Here is a 22,674-nt window from a genome sequence, read left to right on the forward strand (position 1 = left end):
GCTGCACCCCCAGCCCATCTGCGGGACTGTCCTCCCTCCAGGCACCACTACTGCTGCTGGTGGTTTGGATTTTGAGTTTTAATTTTGACCCAACTATAGTTTTTTTCCTATTTCCAGGTTGCTGCCAGCCCGATATTCCCTTTTCCCACGGGAATGCCAAACCCCCGGGGCACAACGATTGCTGGTGATGCTGATGTGGAGGACGGGAGAGGGGCTCCCACCAGATCAGAGCACTGCACGCTCCCCGTACCCCCATTAAAATACCTCCTCCATTTCATAGCGCTCCGGGACTGCGAAGCAGCCATCAAGAGGGGCTTGATTTGGGTTTGCTACTGAGGACCTACCATTTGGTGCCTCAAATTTCCCTATTTTCTTATTTCTAGCTTCTAAGAAGGCTTTTTTTTCCCCCAGCCCCACTAGCAGGAACAAACCCCTCCTCGGCTGGGTGAGATTTCCACACCTCGGTGGCGGTGCCGAGCTCCCTGCATGGCTCGCATCCAAATGAACTTGGCGCAGGCGGGCAAGCAGCGACCGTGGGTGCTGCCACCCACCTCCTCTCCCACCCCAGCCCCTGCTATTTTTTTTTGGAAGGAGTCAATTCACCCGCTGTGGCGTTGGGGGTTCTGGGTCCCGCGGGAGCCGCGGTGTTGGGGTTTCCTGTTTACCCGCGCAGCTGCGCCGGCGGTTGGAGGTCGGTCGGTCGGTGGGTGTTAGCTGCGATGCCGAAACATCACCGGGGCCGTGACCGGTCCCTCGGCCGGCACGGGGTTCAAGGCCTTCCCCAATGCCACCACCTCGGCCGCGGGCTTGCATAAACCCCAGCCAGCGACAGGCTTTTTGCGAAGGGAGGCAGCAGCAGCAGCGATCTGCTGGTAGATGCTGTGTGCGCGTAATTAATTAAATTGCTTAATTAATCACGTTGCATTATTTATAAAGGGTTGGGGGGCGTCCCCATCATAAGCAAGGGGCCAGTGCCACCCGAGCCGGGCGTGCAGGAGAAGGCAGAGCCGAAGCCCAGCGCTGCCCGCACCCGCAGCCCCCACGGCCGCGGGCACGGTCACGCGTGGGAGCGCACTCCCCCGGGGGACGCTGCGCTTCCCTTCCCCCCCCCTCCCCAAACCCCCCGCGCTGGGCTGGCGCCGGGGCCTGCCGGCGTGGGCAGCAGAGGCAGGAGCCAGGCAGGAGCCGGGCAGGCTGCAGGCGGGGCGGGCACCGGGGCTGGCGAGCCGGGCCCCGCCGTGCGCCCCCCCGGGGCCCTCCCCCCCCCGCCCCCGCGGAGCGGCGCAGCGGGGCGGGGCGCGGAAGGGGCCTCTTGAAACCGCCGCGCGCTGATTGGCCGAGCGCGCTCCGCCCCGCCCCCTCCCCCCCCCCCGCGTAGGGGCCCGGGGGAGCTGGGGGTGCCGGAGGGGTTCGTCCCCCCCCGCCCCCGGCCCCGGCCCCGGCCCTGGCCCCGGCGGCGGGCGGGCCGCAGCCGCCGGAAGGCCGCGCCTGTGCGCCCGGGCGGGGCCGGGCGCTGCGCTGAGCCGGGGCGGCCGCGGGCACCGCGGGGGGGGGGGGGGGGGGCGGGGAGAGGGGGGCGGATGGGGGGAGAGCGCGGGGGGGGGGGGGGCGCAGCGCGGCCGCTCGGAGCAACGGCGCCCCCTGGCGGCGCGCGGCGGCGTAGCCGGCGCCGGTACCGCACGGATCCCCCTGGGTTCTTGTGCCGGTACCGCACCCCCGGTCATGCCCGGTGTCCGTGTGCCCCACCCCGGGGTCCTGTGCCCCTGTGCCCGCTCCGGAGGTGTCCCTGTCCCCTGCATCCCTGGGGTCCTGTGCCCATGAACCCCCCAGGATGCTCCTGTCCTCGCGGACCCCCAGGATGTCCCTGTCCTCATGTACCCCCGGGTATCCCTGTCCCCACGGACCCCCCTGCACTGTCCCTGTCCTCATGTACCCCCTGGGTATCCCTGTCCCCACGGACCCCTCCACACTGTCCCTGTCCTCATGTACCCCCTGGGTATCCCTGTCCCCACGGACCCCCTGCACTGTCCCTGTCCTCATGTACCCCCTGGGTATCCCTGTCCCCACAGACCCCCCTGCACTGTCCCTGTCCCCGCGTACCCTCCAGGCTGTCCCCATCCCCACGTACCCGTGGGTGTCCCTGTCCTTACAGCCCCCTGGGACTCTCAATGCCCTCATGGCCCCCCGGGCCTGTCTCTGCCCTCATGGACCCCCCCCAGGCAGCCCCTACCTGCCCAGGCCACCAGCAGCAGGCCTGTTCCTTGGCACCTCCCAAACCTTCTCCAGAAGGTCCCGCTTCCCACTGGCCTTTCCCCCTGGTGCTCCCCATCCCGACCGGACGCTGCGCTGATGCCCCGTGTCGCACATCTTCCCGTTTGCCAACCGGCGTCTAAACAAGCCACGCTCGCTCCGGGCTCCGACGATTGAATTAAAACCAAAATAAACCCGCAGCAAGCCAGAGCCCCGCTTATCCTGACAGCACGCGGCCTCCCGCCTCCTCTCCGTCGCAGGGCGGGCCAGCCGGCCTTAAGAAATTAAGTAAATACCAATGGAGGAGTTGAAAAATAGGTTACCTTGTAATTGAATTTTTTTTTGCCTGCAGCTAAAGAAAAAATTAGCCTTTCTGCTATCTTGAGAACTTACCAGGGTGTGCCATAGCTGACAGGGCGGTGTGACAGCGCCTTGGCCCAGCCTCTTCGACCGTCTTACTTCTGAGATCTTGGGTTTTTTTTTTTTGTTTCCCCCCACTTTTCTTCTGCCTTTAAACTCCAAGTGCTGCCAGGGAAATCTAGAGCTTTGACAGCTCAGAGGAGCCAAGAATAGGACTCCTGGCAGAGCGATGCGGCCCCGATCCCACCACTAGGAGCTGGGGGAGAGCCTCTCCGGGGGAAACTGCGGCTTGCGGGATGCTGTCACCCCGATCCCATCGCCCTGTCCTACAGTGGGTGCTGCCGCAGCCACCCTGGAGTAGCAGAGGCCGTCAGGGCAGGATGAGGGTTCAGGGCAGAGGACCCTGAGTGCCGGTCCCCGAGGTCATCCTCCCCTGCTCAGGGGGATGCAGGACCCCCAGCCCAGGTGGTGGTGGGGCCATGGTGTGGCTCTCCTCCACCGTGTTGCAGCAGCTCCTGACGCAGCGCAATGACACAAGGGTTTGATTTATGAAGCCAGTGCATTAGTATCACTTTTCCTCTCCCTTTTCCATAATGAGCCATTTATAGAGCGGTGCATGCCGTGCTGCCCTCCTTCCTTCCCATCAGCATCCAGGTTTTGAGGGGCATGTCCTGGGGACAAGACACTTGCAGCCCAACCTTGGGTACTGCACTGTCATTCTGCAAAGAGGGAGACGCGCTTGGCCCCCTCCAAACCCGAGGTGCTTTGAGCACCAGCCTCCCACCCCTGCAACCACTCGGTTCATGGGATCACCCCGGCAAACCCTCCCGGGGGCCGTGCCTCCAGATGCCGTGGGTGCTGAACGTGGGTGCTGAGTGTGGGTGCATCCCATGGCAGGAAGCGGGGTCCCTGCCAGGGGTACATGGAGCAGCCTGGGGCCCCCTGAAAGCATCTCCAAGCCCTTGGCATTGTGGTCCCCCACCGGGTGCAAGTGGACAGGCTGGTACTGTCGTTCCCAGCTGCTTAGCTTGGTCTCCACCAGCCCCGTCCCTGGTGCAGGTCTCACTTTGGGTCTCATGGGGCTGCTGAGGTCAGCCACAGCTGCGCAGGTACCGCGTCGGTGCTCACCGCCATCTCCTTAATAGCCAAGAAAACCTACATTTCAGCAAAAAATCTGACTTATGCCCCAGCCCCTTTCTCCTGCTGCCGAGCCCATGAGCAATTTATCCTTCTGACTATTCCAAGAAGTGATGGGACCGATAGGTCACTTTTTTTTCTTTTTTCTCAGCAGTAATTAATGGTGTAATTAACACTCATGACATCCAATTCCCATTGCTTTGCACGAGCAGCCTCCACTGACGGCACCTCATTGCAAACTCTCCGGTAACTGGGGGTGGAAAGGGTTAGCCGGGGAGCTGGCAGGAGCTGCCGGCTGGAGGCCGCCCATCTGGCCGTGATTTCATCCGAAGCTGGAAACTTCTCCTCCTCCCAAGTAGCAGCGGCATTTCCAACACATTTCACAGCCTGCTTTGCTTTTGCACGGGCTTGTTTATGGTGCGGCGGCTTTTACGGCCGAGGGAAGGAACCGGGCGCCATGAGCGCGCTCGCGCTACGTGGAGCCCTCGTTATTTACTCTTCACGATTTTCCAGTATTTTAACACCAGTCCCCAAGAAATTTTAGTTGTCCCAAGGAGAATAGCTGCTTGTAACCGGTTGCTAATTACAAGTATGAATGTCAATTAATTCATTTAGCTAATTATCCACTCTCTGAGCATCACACGCCGAAGAACTGCAAAAGACGGGCGTATGGCGATGGATCGGAAGGAAGAAGCTGGTGCCCGTGTGCGCTCGCTGGGCTGCCGGGACTGGGAATGCCAGGGTGAAGGGATGAAGGCAGCACGAGAGCTGGGGGAATACGGCCACCGCAAGCCGTAATTAACAGCATAATGCTCATTGGGCCTGGAAAACATCAACCTTCTTGCGACTTTGGTTTGGAGGCTGGAGCGCAGGTCAAGCCTCTGAAGTGTTTCTAATTGTGCTGCTCCCTCTGACGTGGAGGGAGGGAGAGAGGGAGGGAGGGAAGAAGCGTTTTCCCTGCGTCCAGCAAACCTCTTGTTCGTAATGGCTGGTTGCAGGACCGATCAGCCCTAAGGAGGGAGGGAGAGATCCCTGAGGAGCCTCCGTGCTGAAGGCGAGGAGATCCGCTGAAGGCTGCTTGTTGCAATCTGGGCCACCCAGGAGCTATACAGGGCAGCTGCCAGCAGGTAGAAAACCATCTTGGTGAAAAAACAATTGGATCTGCTGCCCCAAAAAAGGAGAACATTTTAAAGGAAATGTTCTTTTCTGAAATGATCGGAGTTATTCACATCTGGGGGTGCAAAGTTATGTGGAAGAGGTTGTTTTGGGAGAGCAGAGCGGATGCTCCCTCCCCGCTCTCAGAAAGCCGAGGAAGAATTGCAGATTTTCTTCTAGCAGCTGAGCAGTGAAGGCTCAGGGGGAGTTCAAGTCCTCGGGCAAAGGGGGACGACAATCTTATTCCGGAGGGAATCTCCATCATGGCGCTTGGATCAATCACCCGGTGCCGTGATGCCTTCTCCATCCCCCAAGAGCTCCTAACCCTGGGTGGGCGAGCATTGCCCCAGGCTGGGCCACCAGCTCCATCCCTGCCCAGCCCAGCCTTCACAGAGGAACCGACCTGTCCTGCCTCACCTGCGCCCGGGTCTCAGGCTCCCATGAGCATTTCCCACATCCAGCCTAAACTTTGGGTTGCTGAGGCCCCAGCACCGCAGGGGCCAGCACCCACCTCTGTGGCATCCAATTATTATTACCCAGCTGGCTTGAATTGATTTGAACTGAATGTAATTAACTAATTAACTAAGTTTGAGACCCTGCCTACAAAAGGTGGGCCATTTCCTTCTGGCTGTGGAAGATGCAACGGCATCCTTGGAGTTGTAGCCCAGGCTGGTGAGCAACATCTGGTGACTCTGACGTGATATGTCTGAGAGACCCTGAGGACTGTGACTCCCTTGCCGGAGCCAGGGCTGGAGTGAGAGTCCTTTGGTAAAGAAGGTAAAGCTGCAAGCCCCGACGGGATATTCACAGGAGGGAAGTGTGCTGGAGTTGGAACGAATGGACTGGGTCTCTGCTCACCGTACAGCCTTTACTTTCCTCTAAAAACAAAAAACTGGTAAAACAAAAAGGGGGAATTGTGGCATCCAATTATTATTACCCAGCTGGCTTGAACTGATTGGAACTGAATGTAATTAACTAAGGTTGAGACCCTGCCTACAAAAGGTGGGCCATTTCCTCCTGGCTGTGGAAGATGCAATGGCATCCTTGGAGCTGCAGCTCATGCTGGTGAGCAACACACCTCCATCAGAGACTGATGCTCGGTGTCTACCACGAGTGTTTGCCCTGTTCCAGCACTTCATTATTATTATTTACAAAAAAAAGTGAGACCTTATTTCCTATTGAATTTGTTTCGTTAATTCACTGCTGGCTTTCCAACAGCGATGCTTGTGCGGCCCGTGCCTCGTGTATGTTGATACAAAGATTCACTTATAAAAGTGCGTAAATAAAACACGAAGAGAACAGCATCTCCCCCAACCCCAACAGGCTGTAGCATTAATGTGCTGACACTGTAATTTGCATTTTATTTCCTTGGGATAAAAAAAATAAGCCCTGCTAGAGGTGCTTCAAAGGCAGCAGGGCCAGGGAGCAGCGGTGTGAACTGGACTGGCTCCGGAGGAGTTTGTGGAGGCTTTCCCGGCTGGTGAGTCCAGCGTCAGCACCTGTGGCTCTGTCGAAAAAACAGATATTGTCAGGCAGGTTTAACCAGGGCAGGAGGAGCCCGGTGCCGGTGTGGGGCCACTGGTGCTGATATGGTGCTGTTGGTACTGAACAGGTTGGGGAGCAGCCAGACAATCCCATGTCCCTGTGCCGATGTGGTGCCGTTGGCACCAAGTGGGCTGGGGAGCAGCCGGGCACTCCCATGTCCCTGTGCCAATGTGGTGCCATCGGCACCGAGTGGGCTGGGGAGCAGCCAGATCCCCGTACCCCTCGCTGGGGTGATGGTGGGAGAAGAGGGGGGTGGAAGAAGATGTGGGGCTGGGGAGGGGACCTAGGACCTCACCTCAGGGGCTGTTCACCAGGGAGAGAAGGAAGGAAAAACGCTGGCCCCAATGCTCAGCAGAGCTGTTGGCAGCGTGCCGGTGCCTCCTGCTGCGCTCCCTGGCTCTGCTGCCGGGCCGGCGCACTCGGAGCATCGGCCGACGTGGAAAACCTCTGGCGTGCCGGCCATTTTCCAGGCGAGAGCAGATTTCCCGAGCGCTACCTTAAGAAAAGTTATGCGTGACTATATTTAAGGAAGTGGGGGGGTGTGCGCTGGCCCCGTCCCAGGGCGCTGCGCCAGCCCTGGCCTCGCCGCCCACGCTTGGTGCCGGCCGCGCGTGCAGGTGTCCGGACGCTTCTCCTCCGAGCCAGCCGTCGCCTCACTGCTGCCCGCAAATGCTCAGCTTCTTCTGGCTGAGGTGAGGGCCGGGGGGATTTGGGGAGGATGGGGACAAGGGTGGGGGATACTGGTGCCTGGGTGAGCAGCAGCCAGTGCCCGGCGCCGCTGCGGTGACTTCCGTGCCCGGTGGTGGAGTGGGGCTTTGTCCCGGCTTGCGTCAGCACTGGGTAGCTCTGCCGGGGGAGGTGAGGTGGGGTGAAAGCCCCTTATGCCCCCCGGTGATGTCCTCTTGCCCTTGGGCATTGTGACAAGCCCAGCCATGGCTCTGTTGTGGTCTGTGGCACCCATCCAGCTGCAACGAGGACAGCGGGTGAGGGCCACCAATGTCGATGTCCCACTGGGGCTTTCTGAGCGTGCCAGGAGAGATGCTGGGGGGCTTTGGCTTGAATCAGCCTTTCTTTTGCTTAAAGGTGGGGGCAGATATTTGGGAAGGTGCCAGGAATGCTGGTGTCGTGGGAAGGGTAGAGGGGTGCGCCGGGGCTGGGTTGGGGCAGTGTGGGTGGGGTGGGCGGCATGATGCCGTGGTGGTCTCCGCCCTGGTGGTCTTGACCGCAGTGGTCTCAACCATGGTCTCCACCCCATGGACCACTCCATGGTGACCACCACGGTTGAGACCACCAGGACGAAGACCACCAGTGGGATGGAGACCACTGCACCACCACTATCTCCACTGTGGTGGTCTTTGCCCTGGTGATCTTGACTGCGTCAATCTCCACTGTGGTGGTCTCCAACTTGCTGGGCTTGAATGCGGTGGTCTCAACTGTGGTGGTCTTGTTGCTATGGCAGTCTGCTCCCCAGGGAAGCTGTGGTCACCAGGGCAAAGGTGCCTGGGCTGGATGATGTTGTTGGGTCTCCCCAAGCTTGTGAAGTTTGGCCCCGGCGGTGTTTGCAGCTGTAAGGGGGTGACGGGTGGCTGGAGGCAGCAGTACTAGGGGACCTTTGTCCCCCGGGACGCTCCCTTGGGTGGACTTTGCCCCCATGCCAGCAAACCAGCACCAGCCTTCCCGGGAGCCTCCTGGGAGTCGCAGCGAGCAGTTGGGCAGGGGCGTGGATGGGGCTGGGGGCTGCGGCCACGGCCGTGACCAGGGCTGGGGATGCTTCACCTGGCATTGAACTGAGCGTGGAGTGGGATGCGACGGGGCTGGAGAGGTCCCAGCCGTGGTGATGGATGGGAAACCATCGGCCCCTCATAAGAGGAGCCTTCCTTGCAGCCCCCTGCTGCTTTTGGCCCTCGGTTGGCACTGTCCTGGCCCTATGCCTTGATTTACCCCATGAAACCTTTGGGAAGGCATGACCTGTGGTCTCAAAAATACCACTCACAGGGCACTCTGGTCTTTCTTCTGGGCTGGCTGCCCTCCTGGGGTCCTGCTGAGATCCCCCTGAAGCGAGCTGCCTTGTTTCCTCACCGTGCCATGACCTGGTGATTCGGTCCCTCTCATCCCCGCGGGACCACCACCCCCACGGCCCCAAAAAGGAGCCAGCACCCCATACCCCGCACCTGAGCAAGTGCTGCGAGTCTTGTCTGGGGGACCCTACTCCGTCCCACTGGGCACAGGATGATAGAACTGAGCTGGGCTGGGCATCTCTGCTGCTCAGCAGTGGAGGTCTTGCTGGAGGGGACATCTCCCCTCGCACAAAACCTGCCCATCCCATCCCATCCCCAGGAGCACCAGGGCTTTGTCGCTGCCGGCGGTGGGAAGGGTGGGCCGGGTCTCTGGTGAAGAAGAACCCTCACTGCCCTGTCAAGATGGCAGAATTTCTCAAAGTAGGTCAGGTTAATTTTTTAACGCGTGCAGATTTGCTTGTTACCATGGATATTGCTCAATTATACACCAATAATCCCCCTTGAGAACTTCGTTGTTGCCGCTTCCATCCCTCCCGTCTCCCCCTCTTTTTTTTTTTCTTTAAATATTCCCAAGGAGAGTGAGGATGCACTGAGAGGCTGGGGTAGGGGTCCGAGACCAGAGCCAGGTGAGGGAAAATGAGGTTTAGGCATTCGGGAGGTGGCCATGGGGCGGTGGGAGAGCTCTGGAGAGTGGGTGGGGGCTTCCCCACTCTGCCCAGAGCCCTCCCCAGCCCAGCACCAGGGACCCCCAAACCGGCTTCACCCTCCTCCTTCTCTTCCATCCGCTGCTTAGGGGTGGCTAAAGCCAACACCCAACTTCCAACGGGCTCAAGGATTTTGGGGGAGAACGACCACTTTTTTGTATCCCTGTCCAGCAGCATCCCGAGGGCTGCGGGACCCAAGGGGGGTTTGCAATGGGGGGGTTCCACTGGGCTGATGGTTCCCCCAGTGCTTTCCCAAGAGACCAGCACCCAATTCAGCAGCAAAGACCATCCCTGGAGCTTGTGGGTGCTTCAGTGCTGTGGGACACCCTCCTGCCAGGATCCGTCTCCCCCAGTATTTGTGGAGCTGTCGGGGTGTCTTCCCCTCCGTAGCACCCCTTCGGTTTGCTCTGGGGGCTCTTTATACCTTCGGCAGAGCAGGAAGCGAGCGTGGCAGCAAACAAGAAAAATATTCTGCTGGAAGGGTCTTTTTCCAATGCAAACTTTTTTTTTTTTTTGTGTGGAAGTGGGTCACTGGAGGGGTGACAGAGTAAGAGCATCATCGCCTGGGTACTGCATCCTGTTGCCATGGTGACCCAAAGGCTGCATCAGTCAACAGCTTTAAAAATGTGACAGTTGAGTGAGGCTGAAGATTTTGATGAGGACAGACACTTCGTTTCGATAACCAAATACTCTGTAAATATCCACCAGCTGAATGGTTCCGGGTCTCCGGAGAGCGTTTGGGACGTGTGGCCAGGGCACTCCCCTTCCCCGGGCTGGGAGCGTTGGACTGGGTCCACCTCGAAAATAGAGGAGGGGATGGATGCAAAACCCACAGCTCTTTTTTTTTTGCCCCTTCCTGCCGACCCAACCCAGGGGACAAGGTGACACGACTGCAGAGCCAGGAGCAGGTTTGGGTTTCCAAGGTACAGCCCGAGCGGCTGGACCCACGTGGGTGAGGGATGTTTGCTGGGACAGATGGGGGCCCTCCAAGGGCCCATCAGTGTTGTGTTTGAAAGCAAATTGTAAATATAAAGCTGTTTCCATTTGGTTTTGCTGCAGCTCCCACGCTGCCTTTTCTTGCAATGCCACCACCGTGTCCAGCCAGGACCCAGTCGCAGCGTGTGGCCGAGGAGTCCGCGGGCACCCAAGGTCACACGATGCCCTTGGGGGACGCTGGGGCTCCGCGGGCCGAGGGGTCAGTGCAGGGCGCAGCGGCGTTGCCGGTGATGGGCGCTTCCCATTTGCTGCCCCTGGTGTCACCCGCGCTCGGCATCAGTCCTGTCCGCTGCCAAAAATACGCTCCCAGCTGTCTTGTGACTGCGGTGGTGTCACCGTGCCGACCGGGGGAACTTCAAGACACGGCCCTCTGTCACATGGAGCAGCATGGAAAGTATTGACACAGCGTCACCGACTGACGCACGGGCCGTGGCACCACGCCCCGGGCTCAGTCCAGCACCCCGAAAAAGCTGGGACTCTTTCCATCACAGCCAGCGAGCACTGGACCTGACCCCTGCGGAGCAGCAGGTGCCAACCCCGGGTTTGTCCTTCTCTGTTTCGGCTCTGGCAGCCCCCCTGATAGGTGCTGGTGAGGGGCTGGTGATGTGGGGAGTGACGTCAGCGTGAGGTATGGGGACAGAGTGTGACAACCCACCACACACACGGCCTCATCCCCACCGAGGGACAGCCACGGGCATCCACCCCGGCTCTGCCGAGTCGTGCTGTAACCAGAGCCCCTCTTCTCCTTTCCAGGTGTCTCTTAAAAATGGTCAAGGGGAATATTGTAGCTCCTGAAGAGATCTTGAGCTTCTGTTGCAATGGCCTCCAGGTACCCCCCATGCCGTGCAACTAACCCTGCCGTGTGCCGGCGGCTACTAACCAAGGCTGTGCCGGGCGGATGCCACCCTGTGCCGGGAGCCGCTCCCAGCCCCGCACCAGCTCTATCCACCCCTCACACGTTTCCCATCAGCATCCCCGGCCTCTTGCTGTTCCCACAGGGTGCCAGCTTTTTCCCTAAAATTTAGAAACGGTGAGCGCCGGGGAAATGAACGGTGGGAGCTCCGGCCAGGCTGGCTGCTGGCTTTGCAGCCGGCAGCTTTGGAGCTCCTCGCATTGCTGGCTCGTACCCTGGAGCCTGCCAGCTTCCCAAAATAGCTCCGTGATACTTGTGTGGGCACCTTGGCATGCTGGGAAACAGCCCGGGAGCTTCACAAAGGGGTTCGGAGCTCGCTGGAGGGGCTCCGGAGGCCGGGGGTCTGTTTCGCCATGGGATGGGGGGACCCTTTGCTCTAGGCTTGGCTTGCCGTGTTTGCCGCCGTCTCCGCTAAGCCGATGTTTGTGCCGTTCCTGGGATGTCGTGTACCAGTAGCTATGGAAACAGAGGTTAGACTCGCTAGAGAAAAATGCCATTCAGAGAGGCGGTGAGCCCGTGGTAGTCGGGAAAGCTTCGTTTTGTGCATAAACCCATCTCAAAAAGGAGCCTGAGCAAACCAGAGCTGCTGCACCGGGGGCTCTCGCAACAAGTGCTGCAAACGGGAGCCGCGGCGGGAGCAGAAAGCGGAAGGAAGGGCTGTAACGAAGCCCAGACGGCTCCTCGTGTCTCCTCCATTACTCACTGGACTAGCCGAGTTCACCCCTTGTGTAAGGCGGCTCGCTTGACATCCCGTCAGCTATTCCTTTTGTCGGCATGCTCGCCATTCCAGTCTCTCATTCCAGTCTCTCTTCCCAGTAATGCCCCGCAGGAGCGGCAGGCAGGAGCAACTCCGTGCCCAGCAAACTGCGGAGCCCGTGGGGACTGTATTTAACTGCCTAAAATCCCCCTAAAGCGAGGATTCTTTCCCTCCCCTCTGCTTGCACCAGCCAGGAAAAGCCGCTTTTGGTGTTTCCTTTGGCGAAGGGGGGTGTTGGCGGAAGGTGAGGAGCATCGCCGCCTGCCCAGCCCCGAAAACAATCCCTGGGAGCACAAAACCACCCTTTGCTGTGGCATCCGAAAAATGAAGCTGTCGGGGGAGGGGGGGGAAATTCCTTCCCAAAGAACTGATTGACTTTGGGATGGGGTTTTGCACAGTTCTTAGGAGGAAGCAGTGGGGTTGGGCCTGGAAAACTGGAGCAGTTCCCCACGGAGCTCATTTTAGAGGGATTTTTTTTCCTTTTGGCTGTGGGCATCACGTCTTTGATGAGGGCTGGGTGGGTTTTGGTGGTGCCCGGGGCCGTGCAGGGCTGGGGGTCCCGCAGGCTCTGCGTGGGGAGGGGGGCTGCATGAATCCCCATTTCCTCAGGGGTTTTTCTTCTGTTTGGGTAAATGGAGCTCTTGTTCCCCACAGGGCTCAACCTCTCCGCCGTGTGCCCGGGAGCCAGGGGAGCGGGAGGAGGTGCTGGGGGCCATGGCGAGCCCCTCGCCCCCCCGCAACCCCACCGAGGTGCAGATGAGCCAGCTGGTGCTGCCCTGCCACACCAACCACCGCGGCGAGCTCAGCGCCGGCCAGCTGCTCAAATGGATCGACACGGCCGCCTGCCTCTCCGGTAAGTCAGCCTCTCCCACCAGAGCCATCGTCCCACTGGGCTGGGAGGGAAGGGACCTGGCCGTGTCCACAGGAGCTGGCTCGGCAGTGGCATGTCCGGCAGTCCAGCACCATCCCTCGGAGCTGGGGACCTGCGTCATGCCATTTTGCTGAGTAATTAGCGAGCGAACGGGAGCAGGACGAGAGGGGGAGGAGGTGTGTGCTGCAGCACACACGCTTGCTTGGAGACGGCTCAAAACTGACGCCTGCTTCTTCCCAACCACTGCCCTTTTCCTTGCCTGGTGCGCAGGGCATGGTGAGACCAGGATGGGGATGTCCCTGGCATCCCGGCAGTGGCCAGAGAGCTCTGACAGATGGGGCTGAGCTCCTCTGCTTGGCGAGAAGCTCACCCTACCAAGCGTGCTGTGGGTCGCCAAGCATGGGGAAAGGAACACCAGACGCAATCTTGCAGTTTGATGAGCTTCCCACTGCAATTTTGCACTTTGAGTTTCCTGGAGTCCCAAGGGAAAGCCAGAACGGCAAGATGGCTTTAAAATAATTTGCTGCATATGGGGAGATGACATCAGCTGCCCGTGCATCTCCTGGAGTACTGTGTTCAGCTCTGGGGTCCCCAACACAAGAAGGACATGGAGCTGTTGGAGCAGGTCCAGAGGAGGCCCACAAAGATGATCCGAGGGCTGGAGCACCTCTGCTATGAAGACAGGCTGAGAGAGTTGAGGTTGTTCAGCCTGGAGAAGAGAAGGCTCCAGGGAGACCTTCTAGCAGCCTTCCAGTACTTAAAGGGGCTACAAGAAAGCTGGAGAGGGGCTTTCTGCGAGGGTGTGTAGGGGGATTTCGACGAGATCTAAGGAAGAATTTCTTCCCTCTGAGCATGTTGAGGCACTGGAACAGGTTGCCCAGAGGAGTTGTGGCTGCCCCATCGCTGGAAGTGTTCAAGGCCAGGTTGGATGAGACTTTGGGCAACCTGGTGTAGTAGAAGGTGTCCCTGGCCATGGCAGGGGGGTTGGAACCAGATGATCTTGAAGGTCCCTTCCAACCTAAACCATTCTGTAATTCTATGATTCTGTGAAGGCAAAAAGCAGGACAGCAGGTTACAACACACCCTCCAAACCCTTCTAACACCTTCAAACCCACGCTGCTTCGGGGTGGAGGAACTCCAAACCTTCTCTGGTACCCTGTGATCGCGGCAGGCTGGCACGAGCAGGGCAAGGGACTCCAGCCAAGGTTTCACCGGTGTCCCCAGCCTGGGGCTGCAGCCACGGGGCAGAGGAGCGCGCGTGCCCCTCGCACGCTCGGCGTGCCGCCGCGGGTAGCTGACGTGATCTTTGCTTTTCCTTCCCAGCCGAGAGACACGCCGGCTGCCCGTGCGTCACGGCTTCCATGGACGATATCTATTTTGAGCACACCATTAGGTAAATACTCCGCTCTCCAGCGGGGCGTGCGTGGGGGGAGGCCAATGGGGGATTTTTCCTGTCTACTGGGTGCAACGTGGCCGGTGGGGCTGGAGCCGGGACAGGGAGCAGCGTGTTTGGGAAGGGAGGAGATGCAACGGCAGCCAAGGATTTCTGCTCTGATTGATCTGCTGTCTGGTCTCCCGGGGAGCTCCTGCTGGGTTGGCTTCCTGGTATTTCCCCTGACCTCAGCTCCTCCCTGGCTTTTTTCAAGGAACAGCTCTGAAAAACTTAAATCTTGCAAATCGTGCCTCTGGAGCAGCCACGTGGGTGACTGGCGTGCGGCGGAGCTCACCCACTCACCCGTCCACCCACCCAGCACTGGGGTGTGAATGGGACCTCTCTGGGCATTGCTCCATGAGATGCACCAGCCCAAGCTTTGCCCGGCCAAAACTCTCTCCCAGGCTTGTCCTGGCAGCCCCTGGGGGCTGCACCCGTGGAGGTGCCCACCCCAACACGTGCTGCCCTGGGCTGCCGCATCACAGGGGATAACGTCAGCATTGCCACCAGGTGCAGGTCTCACGTGCCCAAGGTGGGCTCCTCCCTTACCACCCCGTAAGCCCAGGTGTTGCCACCTGCCTTTCTCACCCCTCAGACCCCCCCCATCTCCCCTGTGCAGGGGGATGCCTGTCTGCTCACCCGCTGGGTACCATCTCAGGGGGCTCTGCAGGTGCTTTGGAGCGGGGTTTTGGCACAAAACCAGGGCTGGCATTGGGATCCCAGGCTGTCGGATGATTTGTTTGATACTGAGAAGTCCAACTGTCTCTTGGGTTTCACTGTCATTCCCAGGAAATGCTGAACTCCCACTTTCCCCACCGGGCATTGTGGTGCTGGTGGGTTGGCGAGAACAAGGTGCCCATCGCCTGGCGGCTCGGCGGCGTGCCAAAGCCGCGGCGTGGGGATGGGGTGCAGCCTTGTGTGTCACCGGCGGAGGTGGCACCGTTGAGGTCGATTCCCTGCACTGAGCGAGCTTGTCGGGTGCCATGCCTGGCACCGCGCAGCTCCAGCTCCTGCAGCAGCTTTGCCTTGGGATGCTTTTCCCAGTGGGTTTTGGAAGCGGGGAGATGGACCCAAGCCCTGTTTCAGAGTGTTATATTGAGCCCTGCGAGGCATTTGCCCCTCCTCGAGGGTGAGCTGGGCACTGCTCCAAGGGGTCAGGGAATTAGTGCCGCTCCCGGCTCACTTCCCGCTTGCCGCAGTCCAGTGTCATGCCCCACATGTGGGAATTTTCCGCAGAGATCTTTGAGGGCAGAGGGAGCTCTGGGCGACGTTTGCTGTCTGCTCTCCTCCATGCCCAGCTGTTCGTGCCTTTGCCACCCTCCTGCTGCAAGGGAGAGATGCCCTTGGGTGGGGAAGGGCGGCAGGTGCTTGGAGGGGGCACAGAGGAGACCCCCAAAACAGCATTGACTCAAAAACTCACCATCCGGGCGACGGATGCTCCCCGTTCCTCAGCCCTGCTGCGTGGAAGCGCAGCCTCCCGGGCGGATCGCACATGGGTTCACATGGCTTTTACGGCACCGGCTTGTGCCATTTGATAAGGAGAGGCAGGATAAAGTATTTTTGGGGGCTGTTTTATCGGCAGCTGGGGCAGCCAAGGTGCCTGCCCCTACTCCTGCCCTTGCATGCCCCTCGCTGCAAACCCAGCTGGAGCATCCATGCTCCAGCCTTGCTGTGCCATCGCTTCCTTCGTCTCTAACCCTCTCCTCCTCCCCGATCTTGCTTTTTCTTTTCGCACCAGCCAGCCACATATAAACCCTCCTGGGCAGCGGGACGGGAAGAGCGGTGTCCGGTACGGAGGTTTGCAGCCCTAGAGCTGACCTAACGCAGTGCTGCCGTGAGTCGGGAGCGTTAACCCCACTGGTGTGGCACAGCCAGCCACGCGCCACGGAGGCTGCTCACGTAACCCCGCTAACGTTTCAGCATGCCGCGGCGGGCACGGGGTTGCCGCTGGGCCCGGGGTCCGTGCCAGAGGACGGCTGGAAGGACCGTCCCAACCTCAAGCTGCCCCTGCTCCAGCCAGAGCCAACGTGCAAAGTTTGTCAAGTAGCCGAGATGATTACGGTTGGTTGAAGCCAGAATTCATGCATGGGGGCAAGGGGAAGGTTATGATGCCAAAGCACACGTTGACTCTTCCTCGCTTCTGAGCTTTTTGAGCTCTTTACTGTGCCAACCTGCAGTGGCAGTCCTAGGGTTTTTTTTTCCACTGAGTTTTCTAGTGTTGGTCTCTTTTAGGGGATGAGGAATATTCCTGATTTAATAATGTATTTGGTAAAGACTCTGTTTGCTGTCAGTGTCGCCAATAAGCTGCATTTGCTCATTTGGTCGGTACCAGTCTGGAGTAGGTTAGGCTGCAGAGCTGAAGCTGTTTATGTGTTTACTCTGAAGTCTACTGAAGGCGCAGAGGAGAGCTCCTGGACTCTGCAAGCAGCGGTTTGCTGCCAGCGGATGTTTTGTGTGTGAGACGGTGCAAAATGCCCCTGGCCGGATCCTGCCTCCTGCCATCTCCCAGTATCCTAAGGTGTCCGTCACTGGGAGGTCCTGGAGGAGTCCCCGTGGGTGCCCCCATTGTGCAGGACAGGGCAGGCAAGGCTGGAGGAGCCGTTTGCTCTGGCAGGAGTGTGCACACCCACATGGTGGGGGGATGCTGAGCAAGCCTCAGGCACCTCTGCACCCCTCAGGTGCCCCAGCAGCACCCCAGACCTGGGGACCCATCCGCAGGCAGCTGCTTGAGGGTGACATCTCACTGCTGGGCTGGACACCCGTGGGCTCCCACGGCTGAGGGGTGGCTGTCCCCACATCCTGCCGCCCATCCCAGCATGTCCCCACTGTCCCAGGCAGCTGCTACCACTGCGGGCAGCAAGCTGTACTGCCACGGCAGCTTGGCAAGGAGAAGTCCTGCCCCCTGGTAACTGCCGCGCGCTTTCTCCTCTTTTTGTTTTTCAGTGTCGGGCACGTTGTCAACATCAAAGCCAAAGTGAACCGAGCCTTTAACTCCAGCATGGAGGTTGGTGTGCCACCCCTCTGGCTTCACCCCCACCCTCCACTGGCCACGTGCGCTCATTCGCCGGGGTGAAAACCCCAAATCCTCCTAGCCGGGGTTCCCAGCATTGATCCTGCTTGTCCTTCCCCTCCCGACGGGTCTGGCCAGCGGTGCTTGGTGGGATGGGGTTCCCCAGGGAGCAGAACCGGCTCTCAGGGGTGCTGTGCCCTCTCCCAGGTGGGCATCCAGGTGAGCTATGAAGACCTGTGCAGCGGGAAGCACTGCAGCATCTGCAAGGCTTATGCCACCTTCGTGGCGCAGGGTTCCTCTGGCAGCAAGGTGAGCGGCGGCTGGTGACCGCGGGGGCTCGGTCGGCCCCTGAGCGGGGGCAGCGAGGAAATGGCTTCTTCGGGGACAGTCGGGCTGGGCTGGGCCCAGCTTTGCATCACGGTGTGTGCCATCGCTCTGAGGCTGGCTGCACACCATTGGGGTGGCAGTCCCTGATCCAGCGCGAGTGGAATGCGTGGTGGGGTGATGGAGGAGCGCGGCTGGCTCTGACACATACGTGGTGGGATGTACGGTGCTACGGGAGCACGTGCCGGCACCCTGCCTTCTCCCGCAGCGGGACTGCACCCTGCCCATGTTCCCCTGGCAGGTGAAGCTGAAGCCGCTGACCCCGCAGACGGAGGAGGAGAAGACAGAGTACAGCGTGGCTGCGGAGCGCCGCCGCATGCGGCTGGTCCACAAGGACACCCTCAAGGACCTCCTCAGCCGCAGCCCCCGCCAAACCGGTACCGTGTCCCACAGCCCCGAAATGGCCCCGATGCCCACTGGTGACACCCTCCTTCCTTGGCGGGGGAAGAGTGGTGATCGCCACGGAGGTTTGGGGACGTCCTGGCTGTGGAGGGGGAGGATCAGCCCCACCAGCCTGGACCCTCAAACTGGGAGGTGTCAGGGGAGTGATCCAGTAGGATAGTGGCCGTGGGGAGAGGGGGTCCCACCAGCCGGCATGCTGAGCCCTACTTTTTTCATCACAGCAGAGCTGGAGACTCGGGATGGCAGCGCGGCGGTGCCGGCGGAGAAGACACGGGTGGAAAGCGTGGAGCTGGTGCTGCCTCCACATGCCAACCATCAGGGCAACACCTTCGGTGGGCAGATCATGGCCTGGATGGAGAACGTGGCCACCATCGCAGCCAGGTGACCCGATGGAGGTTTGGGGTGGGGAGACGGCATGCCTGGAGGGGTCATGCAGCCAGAGCAGCGTCCAGCCGGGTCAGGCCACAGCTGGGTTGTATGGACCCTCCAAAGGGATGGTCTCCAGCATGTCACCCCTGGGTGATGCTGTACAGGGGGTCTCACGGGAACATGGTGCTGGAGGACCCCAGGGAAGGGTTCACACTCTCCACACTCTATTTATTGTCTCTTCTCACGGCTGGTTTTGGCAGCTAAAAGCCAGGGGTGACTTTTTTGGGGTCTCCTCAGCTCTGACTGGGACAGGGAGAGTGCATAGGGCTGCCAGGGTGCTATGGCCATGGCGTGACACCTTCCCCCCACCCCCCAGCCGGCTGTGCCATGCCCACCCCACGCTGCGGGCCATCGAGATGTTCCACTTTCGGGGACCGTCGCAAGTCGGGGACCGCCTGGTGCTCAAAGCCATTGTCAACAACGCCTTCAAAAACAGGTGGGTGCTGGTGGCAGGATGTGCCCATCCCACCCTCCTGGAAACTCTCCGCACCCTCACCCCTTCTTTTCTACCCCTCTCTCCCAGCATGGAGGTGGGGGTCTGCGCCGAGGCATACGGCCAGGAGATGTCCGTCAGCCGAAGGCACATCAACAGCGCCTTCATGACCTTCGTGGTGCTGGATGAGGAGGGCCAGCCCCGCACTCTGCCCATGGTGGCACCCGAGCCAGGGGTAAGGATGGGCAGGGCTGGCTTGGCCCTGCCACGGTGGTGTGGGACTCCCTGGGAATCCTGCTTAGCCCTGAAAGGCTCTCGGATTCACGGCAAAACAAATGCAGTTTTGTGAGGATGGAAAGGAAATTGCTTGGTAGCAAGTGAATTAAATCAATTGCTCGGTATAACTAGTAATAAAATAAACCACTTGCCCGTGCAGAGATGACATTAGCCATGCAAGACATAACAGAACGTCGCCTGCAAGTCCGAGCTCATCTTTTCTATAATTTAGGGGAAAGAACGCAAATCTCTTTGGTTGTTTTTACCTTTCAAAGCATCCTAATCCATAATTCGCTCGCGTCCAAATATTTGAGAAGAATCTGTGGCGCAAGCACGGCCGTGCAGCAAACACCCCGAGCACGTCGCAGCACGAGTGAGCGACAGCATCCCCTTCCCCTTGGCTGATCCTGAGTTTTCTGATGCTTTAACACTAGGGCTCTTCTCCCACACTGTGCAAGAGCATCTTGCGACCAGAGCCGGGCACCCCGAAACCTCCTCTCCACCTGCTTTAAAGCACTGTGCTATTGCTTTCTTTGAAATAAGCTGCTTTTTTGGGGATTTTATTTCTCCAGGAGGGGACATTTGCAGTGCTAGAGGATGCAATTTGTGTTTCAGCGGCTGTCTGCAGCTCCGCAGCCGCAGTGAGGGTTTTTTTCCTAATGTGCCAGTGCCTGTCGCTTGATCTCTGCGAGCGGTAGCAATGCCGAAATAGCTCGTGGTTAATCACTAACCATCACTGCCAGCGTAGCCAGGGAGCACAGGGGCTTTTTGCTGCTGAATGTTTTGCCCATTCCCCAAAAGATATCTGGGTTTTTTGGGTTTTTTTTTCCCCTCTTTTTCCTCTTAACTTAACGTGCTTTTCCTGTTCATCAGGATGGCGAGAGGAGGTACAGAGAAGCCAGTGCCAGGAAAAAAATTCGGCTGGACCGGTGAGTGGAAAAAGCGAGTGGCATGCAGGGGTGGAAGGAGGAGGGGAGGGGGATGCTCGGTGCTAGGGTACAGGGGTGGGCTGCGGGTGGTTTGTGTCCCGCTGTAACAAAACTGTTCTTTTCCTGCAGAAAATACGTCGTCTCCTGCAAACAGACGGAGGTGCCGCTCTCCGTGCCCTGGGACCAAAGCAACAAGGTAGGGTGATGCCCCCTCCCCAAAATCACTGCCTCCTGCACCCCCCCTCCACTTCCCACCCTTGATGTGCTGCCCCTTTCCCAGGTTTATCTGAGCTACAACAATGTCTCGGCGCTGAAGATGCTCGTAGCCAAAGCGAACTGGGCGCTCGCCAGAGAAAAGGAAAAGGTACCAAACCCTGCCCTGGGGACCCCCCCGAGCTGCTTCTCGCCCCCCAAAGCGGGGACGTCCCGGGGGCTTGGCAGTGGCTACACGTGTGCCCTGTGCTCCCCGAGGTGCGGATGTACACGCTGGAGGAGGACAAGTTCCTCTCCTTCCGTATTGAGATGTCGGTCCACATCGCCGCCGGCCAAGCCTTCTCCCTGCTCTCCAACCTGCGGCGCCGGCACGAGTGGGACAGGCACTATGCGTGAGTGCTGCGGGGCTTCCCAGGGGTGCCCGGCCCTTTCCAAAAATCACAGCTTTAAATTTAAGGCTTTTTCATGAACGTCCCTTTGGGCTTTCCTGGGAGCAAGCGTGTTGCCCTGGAGCCGTGATGGCTCCTAGAGACCTTTCACTGCGTGTGTCCCTGTCCTGGGCTGTTGGCTGCACTTTGCTGCAGAAAATATCTATTTTGGGTCCCCCAAAATATTTTGGGTACGGTGGTGGGCTGTAAATGCCTAAGTTTCTCTGACTGGTCCCCTCCCACATCACAGGAGCGCTGAGATCGTTCAGCAAGTAGACAATGATGACATGATCTACCACGTGGTGAGCCAGACACTCAGCCATGAGAACAAGCCGCAGGACTTTGTCATCCTGGCGTCCCGACGGAAACCCTGCAGCAAGGGGTAACCGTCCCCATCCCTGACCCCTGTCTCCTTGCTGGCCGGGCTGCGCCGGCTCACCAGGCTCTCTCCTCCCCAGGGACCCCTACGTGGTGGCCTTTCGGTCGGTGACGCTGCCCACCCATCCTGCCAGTGCCGGCTTCACACGGGGGGAGACAATTTGCTCCGGCTTCTGCATTTGGCCGGAGTCAGAGGAGATGAGCAAGGTGGGATGCTGCGGCCGTGCCACCCCATCGGGGAGGTTCCTCCATCCCCACGTGCCCCTACCAACCATCTTCTGTGCCTCACAGGTGGCTTACTACAACCAGGCCACGCCGGGGTACCTCAACTACGTCACCACCAATGTGGCAGGACTGTCCTCCAACTTCTGCGCCACCTTCGAAGCCTGCGAGAAGTTCCTGCTGAAGAACAAGGAGGACCTGATCGAGCGGCTGCAGGACTTCTAGAGCCGTGGCACCCCTGTGGACAGATGGACAGACAGACGAGGGGGCACCTTGGTGGTGGAATGGGATGAGCGATGGTGGCACCCAGACCCTGCCTCCCTGAGGGCTTTGGCTTGAGGGCAGCCCCAGGGGCTGGAGTGGAAGGGCATCGCTGTACTGCCTCGTCCCTTGCACTGACATCTCATGCTTGTCTTCTTGTATTTTCTTCTTTCTTCTGGAGGGGTTGGAACTAGATGATCTTCCAACCCAAACTGTTCTATGATTCTTCCTTTTTTTTTCATTTTATTTAGAAATTTTATTAGCTGATGTACAGGACTTAGTTTTCTAGTTCACCTAACACTACTTGAATCTTTTTATGACCCAAAGTCTTCCTAAAAGATTTTTTTTTTTAATGTTTGTTTTTTAAACTATTTCTCTATGGGGGAAGCTGGTTCCCTTGGAGGCAGCAAAGGGAGAGAAGGGGCAGTGATGTGGGGAGGGTGCTGTACCCCTCCTTGGTGCAAGGGCAGCTGGTGGAGCGTCCCTCTCCCCCCGCAGCTGCCCGGTGCTGCTGCCCTGCCCGGGCAAACAGCCCCTGCTCCCGCTGGGCTGAAATCCTGCCCCGTGGGCCCATGCAAGGAGTGGTGACTGAATTGCATTAAAAGGAAAAATATCTACACGTGCTCTGGGTGAGTGTCTGCTCTGGGGGTTTGCTGCGCAGTGGACCAGCTGGTGAGCTGGTAGGGGTCCCACACCTGCAGCACACCCTGGGCAGGTGCCATTTCCCTAGGCAAGGAGCAGGATGGGGTTGCTCAGGTGGATATGGGGTGTCCTTTGAGGCAGAACCATGCATTGCAGGAAGGGAGGTGTCAGCCAGTGCTCCATGCGAGTGGCTTTTGGGGACCTCCTGGAGGCATTGCCACCACAGCCGGGGCAGCACAGGCTGGTGCAGACCTGGGGTGGAGCAGGCTGCCCATCAGCCCCGGCTGTTGGGTGCACCAACACCTCAAGTCGCAAACCCCAAACTGCCTCAGGGACACTGGAAAAAAAAAAAAAAAACAAACCCCAAAGCCAAACCTTGTTTCTTTAAGTCCAAGAGGTTGGGGACAGATGCCAAAGCCCAGAGCCTCAGCAGCTTCGCTACCATCCCTAATTGCCCCCAGTACTAATGACCCGAATCCCCCAGGGGTGTTCCTCCTGTCGCAACACCCTGTTTCTAGAAAGGTGCTTT

The 22,674-nt window shown here is 59.2% G+C and overlaps 1 protein-coding gene across 1 annotated transcript; it reads left to right on the forward strand.

Annotated features, from left to right (window-relative positions):
* Positions 1-7,116: 7,116 nt before the first annotated feature.
* Positions 7,117-21,529, forward strand: ACOT11 (acyl-CoA thioesterase 11). The gene is made up of 18 exons (XM_086617359.1): positions 7,117-7,139; positions 10,919-10,994; positions 12,490-12,688; positions 14,030-14,099; positions 15,877-15,927; positions 17,082-17,142; positions 17,356-17,457; positions 17,774-17,909; positions 18,156-18,315; positions 18,680-18,799; positions 18,887-19,031; positions 19,946-20,001; positions 20,131-20,197; positions 20,282-20,365; positions 20,473-20,606; positions 20,893-21,024; positions 21,101-21,227; positions 21,312-21,529. The coding sequence occupies exons 1-18, from the start codon at positions 7,117-7,119 to the stop codon at positions 21,465-21,467; spliced, it is 1,899 nt and encodes a 632-aa protein (XP_086473485.1). The 3' UTR covers positions 21,468-21,529.
* Positions 21,530-22,674: the final 1,145 nt, after the last annotated feature.

Source organism: Tauraco erythrolophus, chromosome 10 (assembly GCF_009769465.1).
Source record: "Tauraco erythrolophus isolate bTauEry1 chromosome 10, bTauEry1.pri, whole genome shotgun sequence".
Classification (NCBI taxonomy): domain Eukaryota; kingdom Metazoa; phylum Chordata; class Aves; order Musophagiformes; family Musophagidae; genus Tauraco; species Tauraco erythrolophus.